Source organism: Plodia interpunctella, chromosome 22, assembly GCF_027563975.2.
Source record: "Plodia interpunctella isolate USDA-ARS_2022_Savannah chromosome 22, ilPloInte3.2, whole genome shotgun sequence".
Classification (NCBI taxonomy): Eukaryota; Metazoa; Arthropoda; class Insecta; order Lepidoptera; family Pyralidae; genus Plodia; species Plodia interpunctella.
Window position 1 is genome coordinate 3997473 of NC_071315.1, and position 15618 is coordinate 4013090.

Genomic DNA, 15618 nt, shown 5'->3' on the forward strand with positions numbered 1-15618 from the left:
AAAAAATCTATATACATATTTTCGATGAAGATTTTCGAAGAAGACACTGAATGGCTGACTGACGTATCAACGCACAGCGCAAACTCGGTCTAAAAACTTCAAATTTCAAATTTGAACGCGTTAGGTTCCTTATGTGGTCTAGGGGTGCATTAAGAAAGGATTTTTCAAAATTCACCCTCTAAGGGGGCAAGAAGAGGGTAAAGTTTGTATGGGGAAAACAGATAAAGAGTCTAATTTCTCTTTCTTATCCCATTTTTTTCCGCCGCCGTAGAGCGTCGTAATCCAGGATCCGTTTTCCTATTTGTCAGACCATTGGCACGCATATCGTTTTTGATGACATAAAGCCAGCAGTTCTTGGGTTTATCCTCTTTGTCAGCAGCATGGCAAGACATTACATTATTATGGAGAATACACCTTCATTCTTCTTCTTCTTCTTCATTAATACATAAATTTTGTATGAATGAATTGTTGTCAAACGGAATGTGAGCATGCGTATTAACTAAACGCTTGAGAAATAACTGGATCAGTCGAGCGAGGCCGCGCACGCGCACACATTACGCTACATTTACAACTAAACTTAGCGACAGTGCTGCCACCTACTTCCGGATGAAATGGAATGCGGCGTTCTACCCTGTTATTCATAAAAGACACCTGAAACATACTTTAAGATAAATTTGTTTTGTCTCTTTCTGTTTATGGCAAATATTATAAAGTGCTATGGTGTTTAGCAGATATCTTCAACCGATTCATCGGTTAAAGCTTCTGCTTCAATCTCAAGTTGCAATGTTCCACCCGAGACATAGAAACATAGGGACATATCGACATACGCACATTGTAAGTTATAAAAGCTTGTAAATTTAGCGATCATCCAATAAGTTTAATGTACCTACCTACAGTTTTGTTAACATTTTTCATCGTGAATAATAAAATATTGACCTTGCAACGAGATCAATGTTTCGCGCAATAACTTTTTAAACATACAAATACTTCAAATCGCTGATTCAAACTCTTTGTTGTGTTCAAAAATGGAAATATATCGAGAAAGGCCCGAGACGACGACCTCCGCCAAGGTTTACGAGATCTGGCCACTGACATTCAGACTTACGGATGTGGGTTCGTGCAAATACAGTTATGGTTGAAGCAAAAAAAATATATAGAAAAAAATATAAACAACCAACGGGCTTATAGTGATTGCTCTGTGATTTATTTTGTAGATAAAATCGCTAATTTGTATATTTTATTGAAATTTAGTTTTATTTTAGTATAGTACCTATACCATGTTTAAATAGGTATATAAAATCGCATGCTTTGTATATATCGAAACCTTTGCCCAACAGTGGGGCACCTAAATAAATAAATGCTTGTATTTATTTTTCTTTGACTATAATCACAGGAGAAACATTGAAAATATGGGAAATAAACAATTATTTATCACAATACAAAACAGTGCGCAAATTAACCTACATAATATTAATCAAAGGGAAGAGAAAAGGGGAATCAATGCCACATATTTACTAAAACAAACTAATTAAAAAATATAGAAACTAAATCTTGTTTAACTAAATGTTGTTCTAATTCTAATATAAATTCTCTCCTCTTTCCAGATACACGAGTACATGTCACCAGACGAGCTCCGAAACGTGTTCCACGTCGAGCACCACAGCTTAGTCCCCGACTACCACTTAGTCCAGCTAACACACCACCTCTCTAGGCGGAACATCGCCACATCACACCCCACCAACAGCCACTCTTTAAACCCTTCAAAAATCCCACACGAGAAAACCCAAAAGGAAAAAACAAAATGGAAGACGGAAACCAGCCCGCCATCTTTACTCAATGATGAAATGTTCGTTAAAGCGAAAGAGTTCATCAAAGACGTAGACATAATTGGTGATCTGAATAACACAGTGAGTGTTGATTTTGGTGTAACGAATTCTAGTGAAGTTAGTGATAGTGAAAGTGCTAGTGACGAGGAGCATGTGGTTGATGGACAGGAACTGGATGTGCACAGAATAGACCTGGAGGCGTTTGGGAAGCAGATGAATCTGGTGCTGAAGAGACAGGAGGGGCTGGTGAAGAAGGATGGAGTGAAGATGTGGAGGGCGTTGAATAATGTGACGCAGCCGCATGGAGTAGACTATGAGGAGATGACTACGGTGAGAATTTTTAATTATTTGATGTGGGCAGAGGATTTTTGCGGTAATAATATAGATAGTAGTACAATGACATCATTTCTGTGGCCACTTACTAATCTTATATAATTTGACTGCAATTACAGCTGAATAAAAACGAAATTAACATTTTAAGAAACCCCGAAGTTCTTGACTTTCTCTCGTCTGTTGAGAAAGAGCTGACGGTTTCCAAACACATATTTTTTATATATAGCTAAGAACATTATCGATTAAATTATTTTCAAATAAAAAAACTAGACACATAGACACGTTAAACTTATATATACTTATATACTCCTCCTTCAGTTGTCGGGAGTTAAGAAGAAGAACTAGGTAGCCCTTTAGGCTTAGACAAAGACACATCGCTTTCTAGCGAAACTTTAAGTTCGCTATCGTCCCAGAGATGATGAATGGAGTTTTACGTAACTGTTTCACCAAAACTATCCGTGTAAAATACATAAAATCTTGACTTGCAATCATGTAGTCTCTAGATATCAATTAGTTGTAGGGAAACCTTTTAAAGACAATAAGAAATATACGTCGTTTCACGGGAAGAGGTACCTTTTGGAGGGCAGTCGCTTACGACGTATTATTATGGATGCGCATCCATAATAATTTAATATGAACAAGAAAAATATCATAAGCCTTTATAAGGTACTTCCCTTTATAAGTACCCTTTTCTCGTGGAACGTCAGTTATATTAGTACTAAACAGTATATGCGTAGTACTAATATAATTGACCATTTTTACATTGCATGTCAATCAAGTAATTAATGGCGTGGCGCGTACTTGAAGTCAAACACGTCGAGACATAGTATACAGATTTTTGTAGACGACTTTGATCCAACAGTGTGAGTTAGACATGCTCCACATTCGTGTTTTTTGTTTAGGGTCGCCGCGTGCCCTTGACCTACAATACTGACACAAATAGGAGTACATAAATTAGACGCAGCACAATTGTTTTGATGTAATTTGTTAAATACTGACAAGTACAAGTCGGTGTCCATTGACTGAAGCGAAAACTTGACAATGAAGATTGAAAAAGAGGAAGAACGCCATCGAAAATAGACATGAGATTGTGATGATAGTTAGCTATTTATGATTTTAGTTGAGTTTCTAATTAATAACCAAATATATAGAAAGTTTCTTCACGCTCAAACGGCTCATTGTATTGAGGTGGTTGATACCTTGGATTATGTAAATACAAAGTATCAACCACTTTAGGGTACTTGTTATCCCGAAATCACGCGATTCCCGTAGCATTTGGTCAAAAAATAGTATATAATGTATAGTATAAAGCAGATGGCGCAACTGTGTATAAAATTAAAAATGTAAGTATTTCTAAAAATAATTTTAACAAATGGTACCGCGGGTATCAGCTAGTACCTAAGTTATGAATAAGTGTACTAGTTACAAATGGAAGCTAACAGTTAATCTATTTTAGTTTTAAAAAGGGTTCAGCCGAGCCATCTCTCGTTCACAACATATAAGTAGGTAAGTAATAGGTATAAGTGTTGACTGATTCACTTTTATTGTACAATCGACAGCATAGAGGTACAGGGTAACTCGATGTGCGGTTGACTGTACCAAAGTTATTTGTAATTTATTTTTTTTCACAAGCTGTCTGAAGTTAGGATCATTTTGCCCAACTTCGATTCACTCTCCGATTTCAATACTAACTTTATTCCACTATAGTAAGCATTATAAAATTGTACGATCACGAAATGTCAAAGGAATAGACAATAGAAGATCGAACGTTATTTAACCGGTGGAGATAGTCGATTGTATTGTAACTAAATGTAGCAAAAACCCAGTGAAAGTGTTCCCACATCGTTATCCAACTGATGCCGGCAGGTGGAGTCATGTGGCGACGGCTGTATTAGTCTGCCTGTATTTATTAATTAGTCAACGCTCCATCTACAGTTTTATCAGTTTTTAAATTTTTCCTATTTCTTTTGTCGACGTTATACTGTTTTATAATATATAAGGATTTCCTTTATGTACAGTCACCAATTATATCTATTTACCCATCATGGAATAGGTATATACCACTCTGAGCGTTTCGGGTATGTTTGTGTGCCGTTGACTGTTCACGAAGATGAAATAATTACCACAGTTGTGTTACACAGCGTACAGTGAACAACACTGGCGGCGTGGTAATTGCGGCGAGTTTGCAATGAATTTGGATAAGTTGATGTGCTGCAGACTGTACAAAAAGTATACCTAAATATTTACAATCAAACTGCTAATTTGCAGTCACTGAATTGAATCGTTGATTGTTATACCTATATTACAACTAACTTGCAGAGTTACTATTTAGCGTAAATATTCACTACAATTATTGACAGTAGCTAAACAAACGCGCTGTCGGCCTTGTGAAGTGGAGGACCTTATTGGAGCCCTAAATTCCTGCTCCAATATTACACTACGGAATGTTTAGGAAACGTTATCATTTATAATGTCTATGACATAATACGGTCGACAGGTTGACGTCGGACAGTAGCTGTTTGTTGAGCTGTGTGTTTCTGCATATCGATTCGAATGACACGTAACAATGTTTAGAGCAGCAGTTAATTTTTCTCTGATGTCTTCTTCATAGTCGTATGCCTCATGGCTGAGGGTCGTGGTCGTTACGTGGTACGGAACACACCAATCGATTTGGCACTATTAATAGTGTGATTTACCGTTACCTTATCTTCATTTCACACACAAGATGATAATGGACCAGTGCAATGTTTCCTCACGACCTCTTCCTTCACAGTAAGCAAGTCTCATGTGGCATGAGTAGGATTCGAACCTGGGACCTTTTGGTTAATATGCGTCTTAACCATTACACCACCACAGCTAGATGATTTGTTTATATAGGTAAGTATTTAGACTCCGATAGATTCTCAGATGATAGATAATTAAACACATGTCGTTTCTTGTTGTCTTCTTATATCTATATTTTGTAATAAATACATTTAGACTAAAGTCGTAGAACACAAGATTTAGTATCTATGTACCTTATCCGGCTTTGGAAGGTTATGCGTTAGATACCAGTAACCCTGTACATTTTTATACTTAGTTTCAAACGACTAGTTTTCAATTCTACGGTTAAAACTAGTAAAAAAACCCATACGGGAACGGATTTTATATCACCTGCGAAATAGTGATGTATGATGCATAAATAATGGCATATTTAATCTGGCGAGCATCGTGTAATAAAACGGCACGTGTTACTGATTTATTGCATAATGTGTTCATAAGATAACTACCAAACTATGAAGGATAAGTACCTGAAAAAAATGGAAAAGAAAAAAAATATTCAGAAGACGCCTATTTTTAAACCCCGACACAAAAAGAGGGGTGTTATAAATTTGACCGCTAAGTGTGTTTCTCTGTCTGTGTACGTGGCACCGTAGCTCATCAACGGGTGAATTGATTTGGATGCAGTATTTTTATTTGATAGCGCTTTCCTACATTTTCGTCTCCATTACGCACGGTCGTCGGTATCCCTAGTTGTCAGACTATTGGCACGGATATCGATTTTGAACGACATCAATCCACCTCTTTTTGGGTTTGCCCCTTCTTCTAGGCAGAAACAGCATGCCCAGGTGTTTTTACACTACGTAATCTGACTGACGACCTCGGTGGCGCAGTGGTAAAGTGCTTGTTTCTGAACCGAGAGGTCACGGGTTCGATCCCCGGTCGGGTCATGATGGAAAATGAACTTTTTCTGATTAGCCCGGGTCTTGGATGTTTATCTATATGTGTATTTGTTATAAAATATAGTATCGTTGAGTTAGTATCCATATAGTTACACAAGTCTCGAACTTACTTTAGGGCTACCTCGATCTGTGTTATTTGTCCTAATATATTTATTTCTTTATTTATTTTTATTTTGTATTTGTCCCTAATATCCCTATGCTCTTTCATAATAGATATTACAAATTTCTATTATTCTTTTATCGCTATAACTTAACAAATACTTGAACATACTAAGTACCTACTTTCAGACGTTTTCATTCAAACTTGCTCATGCGGCCTCTTGCATTATGACATCCATGTGAATGTACGTACCACTATATTTCCGCAGTCCTATCCCATGTCATGTGATGTGTATCTCCTCACGAGACACGACTGTGATGAGCTGATTGTCTGACATACCATGGTGACTTCATGGCGCTACTAGAACGATACATTAATGAGTGTTTTATAGAAATAATATTTTTAATGCCGCCCGCAGAGTTGAGAAGCCTCTCTGTTTATACAATTTGATGTTAAAGAAGGACAAACGAACACACCTAAAGAGAGAAAGAGATGCATGTAAATATTAATATGTATATATACAGGTCTCTCCAACTTACCCTGTCTCATATGAGTATTTTTCCTCAATAGGAGCTTAGGGCCCACAATCCTCTACTTTTTCTTCTCCATTCTTCATGGTTTTCAGTATCCTTAATAGTCACACAATTTTGCCCAGATTTGGCTGTCATGGTCTAATGAGTCTATCAGCTGTCAAAACTCTACATCGATTTCTTGTTAATTTATTTTCAACACATAGATGGTTTAAAAAAATCTTGTGATAATTAATATTTTCAGTAAATTTCCACTGTTGTAAAGTGGATAAGGAGATCTAGAATAATAATAAAGATGATTTTCCATGTATTTGTCATTCATTACCTGCATGTTGTTTCTCAAGAAGTGTGTTTTGAAGGGCAATGACGCAGCTGCGGTTAAACGCATCACTATCTAAACAAAACATAATAAAAGTGGAAATTACAGTTGGTAATTCTGCAAACAAATAATAGGATATGTTTATCAACAAAGCTCTTTGCAAAATTATATAGAATTGGCAAGATGACGAAATTATTTGATTGACTTTTCTGAAAACTATTAAGTGTCGAGTGTTTATTTACTGTGAATGAGGTCGCAACTAAAATTCAAATTGCGAAAATTATGTTACAACAGTGCTTTTATGACACCAGGCTAATAAAACAATTTTTATCGAGGGGTTGGCAAAATTTCCAAAATTCCATTTATAATTGCTGCAAAGGCTTACCCCTGTATGGAATCCTTGCTCATGCGCCACTGTGCCATATAAAAATTAATGTTGCATGAAAAATTTGAATATTTTACGAATAGGTATTCGTAAGTACATAAACTATTACCGGAACAGTTTATGCAGTCGCTTTCATTAAACCCTGAGAACAATACAGACACATCATCAAATTTTATTCCTAAATACTTACGGGGTAGACAGAACAACAGTCGCAGTAAAGATAAATTTAATGGAAGAATTTTCGTAGTACCTTTGTACTTAATTTGCTGTATGTAAGTTTTATATTTACACTGATAAGTTGTGTACATAAATAAATAAAAAATTGGGCAGTGTTAACTTTTACCTGTCTGGTTTCCTCATGAGCCATGTATACCGCTCGAATATCTCACGCACCGTCCGTGTGCTTACACACAGCGCCGGCGCATTCAACTCACGGCGAGATCTTCTCACGATAACGACGTTTAGTTGTGTTTTGGCTGATATGAAATGTACAAAAATGTTTAATTAATTCGCCTAAATACTAGTCAGATGTGTTCAAAGTTACTAAACACTATGGCCAATTGCGTTAGTGTCAAAACAAAAAGCTTGTTTTAAATTTCTTGATTAATCTATTGGATTAAATACGGAGGCGGTTGATCAAATAGGTGTTGTTACATTTGAACAAAGATGAACGTCCATTTTATTAACGATTAAATCAATTAACCATTCATTTCCAGTCCATTTGATCAAAGATCAACGTCCATTTGAGCAAAGGTCGCAACGAGGTAAGTAAGTAATTGAGGTACTCTCTATTTATGGTTGAACTTCGCGATACCCAGTTACCCAGTCGTCAAGTAGTGAACGCGTACTGCCAGGGGGAATATATCAGCTTGATTCTCATATATTTAGGTAATCATGTAGGTATGTATTTATGAAACGGTGGTGGTGTAATGGTTAAGACGCCCGCCTGTGGATCAAAAGGTCCCAGGTTTGAATCTACGTGCCACATGAGTTTAGACCAATCTGACTCATGTATAGTAGTTTTCATCGTCCACCCCTTGCTTCCGGTGAATGAAAACATCGTGAGGAAACCTGCACATTGGTTGATTCTTATTAACTTATGTGTGAAATGGGGAAGGCAATGGCAAACCACTCCATTAATAATGCCAAGAAAGTTGTTGTGTGTGTTTCAGTCCACGTAATAACCACGACCCTCAGCCATGAGGAATACGACTATGAAGAACTATGTATTTATATATTTTTTTATCATCACCACTCGATCACAGTCATCAGAACATTTTTTGTATACTTTTAGACCATATATTAAAGATACTGTATAGGTAAGCCCTCTCAAAATTCAAATAATTTGCACAAAACAGGGTATAGGACCTTTCGGTATGACAGGGAATAACACTGTTCCGAAACGCTTGTCTTGTTTAGCTTTGAATGCTACCTATATACCTAATTTAAATGTGCCTGTGAAAGTCTTAATTTCTGAAAAAATCTAAATGACCTGAGACTTTAGGACGCAAGTCAACCTTATAAGCACTTGACCACAACCGCTTCAAATTTCTTCACTAGGTATTAGATTAATTATAATAATAATAATAATAGTGTCCGGTAAAGGGCTAATTGGAACTTAATTGACGACATTCCAGAGATAATGTCGCCAAAATTGACGGAAGGAACTCACGAAGGTCAAAATTAGTTATTCCGTCCTCAGATGTAATTTGTTTAGATTATATATATAATTAAATCGACACGCTGTGACAAAGTTATCGAAAAGCAATTTGTTTTAGTCGTTTGATCAATCTTACGGATATTTTAATGATTTTGTTTTCAAATGATGTGTACTAGCCTAAGTTTTATAAATTAATGGATACTGATCTAATTATAACATAAGACACTTATTGTGCTATACGTAAATACAAAATGTATCACAATCACTACATAGTATAAGACAAAGTCGCCTGCCACTGTCTGTCTGTCCCTATGTATGCTTAGATCTTCAAAACTACGCAACGGATTTTGGTGCGGGTTTTTAAAATAGATTATATGATCCCTGAGGAAGGTTTAAGTGTATGTATTATGTTTATGCCCGAGCAAATCCAAGGGTGATCTGCGTGCCAATGGTCAGACAACCATGGATGCCGATGACCATGGTAAGTGGAGACGAAAATGTAGGAAAGCGGACCCTGGGCTCTGACGCTCGACTCTGAGGAAGAAAAACCGGGAACACTGTCAAATCAGAGAGAGAGAGGGAGCATTTGTAGATAAACAAAGAAGAAAATGACTCTTCAGAGGAGATTAGTCAGTAGATTTTGTGAGATTTTTTTCTCTCTTTATTTTGGCATCAAACAGTAATTACAAACAATATTACTAGAATTAATGACTTACATATAAAGACAATGAGTGCCGAAAAGAAATTTAAAATTATACTTACAATAATAAATTGTATGGAGGCGTGCTTAGTGAAGCCTTTATACAAGCATTTGTTTGATTTTATTTTTGAATGTCAGTAGACTACAACTGAAAGGGTCTAATGTAACAAAATCTTTGTTGTACAGTTTGGGCGAATGTGATACAAAACAATTTGCGATAATATTTCGTATGTTTCCCAGGAAGACGAGGAGCTAGGGGAGCTGTACCAGGACGAGCAGAATGGAGCAGCACTTCTCATCAGGAGGCACCCGAAACATGGCAAAATCGTTGTGGTGAGTCTCCACTACATATTCTATAAGCTTCTACTTCACCTTGCATTTCTAGGTGAAGCTAAAATCGAATGGTGCCCTGAAAATGGAAAACTGAGAGTAGCTGGTAGTTTGTAGCTTTGAGAGAAATATGTTTGTCCATCCGCTTGTCTTCGCTTGTCTTATCCGCTTCCTAACTTCTCTTTATAAATGGTTGTCAGTCTGTTGAAGGCAAACGATTGCTATAAATAAAAACAGTATTTTCATAAACCTCACAATAAAAGTATTTTTCAAAATCTCAACAACTGTGTGTTGTTAATGAAGGAAAACATCATTCTTTGAATGTATCTTTTTAGCAGTCTCATGTCAGATAACTTTAGGCGACTTGAATAAAATATTACACCAGTGTTAGCTATAACACACTCGAAAATAAGTACCTGCCTAGTAGTCGTTCCGAAAAACTACCTACCTAAATATTAAAACGTAGCTTTCAGAATAGTTGTTTAACTAGATGTAAAAAAAAATAATTTCTGAATATCGCTTTGATTTTAACATAATCACGCATAGACTATAGAGGTATTAGCCTATGCGTATATATATCTGACCAACAAGATAGCATAAATATAATCCTGACAATCGGACACTGACATTATGTCTCGTAAATCTGTGTGGACGTGAGCATAGTAAAAGATAAGCAATACACAGTAACGTCCATAGTTAAACAGTCAAAGTAACTAATATGTAATGTGTTCTTTAAAAAAATTTATTATTTATTTTATTAAAGAACACATTACATTGTCTATTCAAAATTAACTTTTTTCCTACATAAAGCCATAAAGTAGTTTTTGGAGAGAAAATACGCATATAAGTAGTCGTAAGTAGAATATTAATCGATTTATTTCAGGAAACATATTTTTTTGGTGTGATTTAATGTACCTACTCACATTGAAACTAGTTTCTTATCATTTAGGTTATAACAGTATGTGATTAAATGATCTGCATATGTAAGAATATTATGAATGATATAATTTTAAAAAAAGTAAGATTTCTAGATTTTACTATAGGAAAATTATAAAATATTTTCAATTTCGCAAAATACCTTAAAAGTGGGACGTAACCAAATTTTATTTCTCATGATGTGAGAAGGTCTACATGGGTTGTGTTTTCGTACGCCATAACCACAGACAATGGATGGCAAGTAGACTAAGGTCGATTGCACAATCTATTGTTATGACGGGTTAAAATTATAATAACTTATGTTTGGGCTTTCGAGTTTTGTGCTTTTTATGTTTGGCTAAAAGTTTTCTTAATTGCCGAATTCAAAGTAAGTTGCTAGTTTTTCCATTCGGCCATAAAAAGCTCACATACAAACTATGTAACGTACGTTGTGTCGTGTCCATACTGATTACCTACATTCTTATTAATAATTCGAAATCCAAATTTCTTATATTGGCGTTTAAACATTCAAAAAGAGCATAATTTTCCCACGAGATCCTCTTCTATCCATATTTCTCGAGGCCGTGATATTAACGTGGAATAACGTGGAATAAAAAAAACACAGATTTTTCTTATCTAGTATGTTATTTATTATATTGTCAGCGTTTATTCAAGTCGCCTAAAGGTCTCTGACATGACTTTCACGACTACCTACTATCTATTAGCAAGTAATTGCATATAGCTACATTGATGAACTAAATAACCAGTCAACCAGTCAACTAAGTCAACCAGTGTGCAATTGCCGTGAAGTATGGAACATAGATGCCATATTTTCCTTCACCGGAAGAAAATGGTGGCCTCGCTCGGTCAATTATAATAATAAATCAAACCTAAGACCTGCTGATTTTCAAGCACCCGTTTTAACCACTCGACCACTATTGTTCCACGCTATAATGTGCTAATATTCTTTCTCCATTATCTGCCTTGGCATTGCCCATGGTGTTTCTATTAATATCCATCGATTTATCATACAATTTGTATCAAGAGCTAATTATAAAGTCATTGTTACGTCAAACGTGTAAAACGGCTATGTAATTAATTATAGCACTTTGTAATATCGCAACCAATATTGTAAATATGCGAAAGTAAATTACAAGTATCTACTCAACAAATCTATTCGAATCTTTTTGAAATTTTGCATACATGTAGTTTGAAGAATGGAGAAGGACATAGATATTTCATTCCGGAGAAATAACTGTTCCCGTGGGAAATTTACGCGGGCGGAGGCGCGGGCAAATGGTAGTCAAATATATAATAACTCTATATACCAATAGGTAATTAATTTTTTATGGATTGATAATGATGAGGAAGGATGTTTCTTCCATTAAAAAAAGTTTTGCAATCAATCCTACATTTTAACATTACCAAGAAAGATAAATTGGCTAAAAATTGAGCAATTGTGGTAATTTATCGGAATTAATTAATTATAAGTACTACCTCTGTTGTACAATACAATACAATACAATACAAATACTCTTTATTGCACCAAAAAGAAAAAATACACAGAAAACAATTTGTAATAAATATAAGAAGGTACAAAGGCGGACTTATCACTAAAGCGATCTCTTCCAGTCAACCTTTAGGTGGAAGGAGACATATATATATAAAAACATTTAGGCGCAGTAAAACAAACTACCAAATATATAATTACATACACTATATATAAATAAATACATTACATACAATATACATACATATATAAGCATACCAAATACACATATACATATACATATAAATACATATATATACATACATAAATATCATTATATAGAAGGAAATACATGTACAATAAAATTAGGATACGTTAGATAGATAGTGAGACTTAACGAGTTGCTTAAATTTGGTCAGAGTCTGGGCATTCCGAATATCTAAAGGAAGAGCATTCCAAAGACGAACAGCCTGAACAGAGAAAGATTTGGAGAAAAATTTAGAATTAGCTACGGGAAATCTGAGTCTCAAGGATACCGTGCTGCGCAAACTACGAGAGGAGCTGCGATCATCACCGACAAATTTGAAACGGTCCTTGTTGTACCTTGTTTTTTATTTTGCAATAAAATTTTGATTTACTTATTATTATTGTAGTAGTTGTCATAGACCACCACCACCTTGCCTCTCGTCAAGGAAAACATCGTGAGGGAAACTTGCACTCTGGTTTATTATCAACTTGTATGTTTCATTCCATGTATGCAACTCTCATTCAAGGCACATAGTCCCGCACTTAGAGAGGCTTGCGTGGGGATAAAGGTGTAATTAATAAATAAATAACACGTAGGGGAGGGTTGGAGAGTTTTTATGTCCTGTAGATTATTAAGTTATTATTATTATTATTTATTTATATATCACACTGACATATATCTTAATGATCATGATCTCTCTGTCTTCCTCTCTCTCTCTCTCTCACACACACATCACGTGGCCACAGTTACTTCGTGTTGTAATTATTGTAATTGTATTCTAGTAATAAAATTTTGAAGCGACGTGAAAAAAATAACTTTCAAATTTTTTAACCGGCTGCTTGTTTGTCGTCATCCTTCCTTGGGAATGCTGTTGACGCCTATCAACTACCAAACCCATATGTCTCTTAGTCGTCTCACGGCACGACGTCCACGGGAGTGTGTAGGTTTCCTCACGATACATTCCTACGCCGGAAAATTAAAATACACGAGTCAAATTAATACAAAGTCATGTGGCACTAATAGGATACGAACCTGGGACCATATGATCACAATCAGTGACGACTATACTACCGCCGCTTCGTGACCGCGTTCCGTGCTATTTACCGCCGGTTCCTTCGCAGTGAAGTAACATACAGACCGACAATTATCTTTTCATAATCTATTTCCCTCGTTAATGGCTCCCCAAAACTGGTTCATTGTTACAAAACGTTTGTTAAAATTTGTGGATATTTGTTTTGACGATAGTTTGTAACGTTTTGACCTATTGATTAGTAACTTCCTGTGTAGTCCAGGCTTCCTTTCTCTCATGCCCGCCTATTCCTGGTTGCTTACGTGGCAGCGACGCCCAAAGATGCGGGGACCGCGAAAAAAGTTTGTCAGATTTTTCGACTTCCAGACGTCAAGATTCTTTAGAAACGTTAAATAACAGTCACATTTTCACAATATGCTCCGTTTATGCAATAAACTCCGAAAATGTAGACATATTTATTTTTACGAAAACATATTTTTTTAATTTCCATAGTACAAGTGCGATCAAGCTAATCGGTCGATTAAAATCGGAGATGAAAAAATTGACAAATTTCTTCAACGAAAATTAGTTTTCTTTACAAAATAAAGATATAAATTGATTAATCATTGATAATGGTATCTCCAACAGGAAGGCTCGATCGGTCACGACCTGGTGATCCGTCCGATCCCGGACTCGATGACTGCGCAAGCGCAAGACGACGAGATGTTCATGGACCCCTCCGCCATGGGAGACATGGTCTCCATAGACACTGGCCTGCCTCTCGGTGAGTTCTCTTACTCGATGGTCTCACTTGATAACTGCGATGATTTTCATGGAAACTTCAATTTTGGGGACATGGTCTCCCCTCCCATATTTTTCACCCCAAATATCGGGAAATTTCTGGGCTAAGTAAGTCTATGTGTATCAGTCGGCCCTTGTGCTCATTAATTGCGTGTTTTGTTTCAGTGAAAAGGAAAGCAGATGAGCAGGACAGACTGAGGCGAGCGTTGAATGGAGCACAGCATGTCATCATCAAACGAGATCCGGCGCAGGGAGACCACCTGGGTGACTATGGTAATGGTCTTACGAGTATTTCTTACTAGTGGCCCATCCCGGATTTGCTCCGCTAAAAACATAATAAATTATACCCCTAAACCGTCTACTATCTATTGGTGAAAACTTCATGGAAATCCGTGCAGTAGTGGCAGACAAGCGAGGCAGAGGACTTTGCTTTATAATGAATTAGCTACCGTTGTAGTGTAGTTTGACACCGGACCTTTATCTATATCTATTCCAGATTCCATCAAAATCGGAGATTCAGTCGTAAAAACGACAGACAGACAAATTGCATGTATCATATTAGTATGGGACGTCTTAAGTGGTGACCCGGTCCATAACATATAAGTATATGACAGGTATAGCTTGTTATCTATATATACGTTTAGACGTAGATAGGTAGGTACAAGTGGCTGATGATAAAATGTCTTCTGCATGGGTTGAATACTTTACTCTCGTCCATTTCAACCAAGCAGCAGTGCTTTTTATTGTTGTATTCCGGTTCGAAAGGTGAGAGAGGCAGTGTAATTTTGCAGGGTACTGTGACAAAATATCCTAGACCTCAAAAGAAGGCAACGCTCTTGAGACGCCCCTCATGTTACAGGCGTCTATAGGCTCCAGTAAAAACTCATACCGCAAGCCTATATGCTTCTTGATAGTATAAAAAAAGCGAACCAGTTACGTATATTTTTTTATAGCTAACATTGGCTCGACTTTGTGACCTAGGGTGTTCTGCCACAACAGCCTAGGTCACACAAATCACACCGCCTCTCTCACCCTTCAAACCGGAACACAACAATGCAAACACTGCTGTTTAGCGACAGATATAGCCTATGCTGACTACGTATGTAATAAAGTCTACCTAAGGCGAATTAACGAGAAATGTCATTTAAATATTTATTTGGGGGACAAAAAGCCCAGTCTGTTATCGTCAAGCGAGACCTGAGTGACTAGGGTACATTGTCAACTGTTTTGCTTTTAATTATCGACAAATAAA

At 36.4% G+C, this 15618-nt stretch overlaps 1 protein-coding gene across 7 annotated transcripts in view; it reads left to right on the plus strand.

Moving 5' to 3' along the window:
* The window catches only part of sona (sol narae), a 127626-nt gene that overhangs the window by 96550 nt on the left and 15458 nt on the right, over positions 1–15618 (plus strand). For all 7 annotated transcript variants that reach the window (XM_064436685.1, XM_064436686.1, XM_064436684.1 and 4 more), the window contains exons 3-6: positions 1605–2156; positions 9816–9908; positions 14214–14349; positions 14532–14639. In XM_064436685.1, the coding sequence (XP_064292755.1) occupies positions 1605–2156; positions 9816–9908; positions 14214–14349; positions 14532–14639 (889 nt within the window). The remainder of the gene's footprint in view (positions 1–1604; positions 2157–9815; positions 9909–14213; positions 14350–14531; positions 14640–15618) is intronic.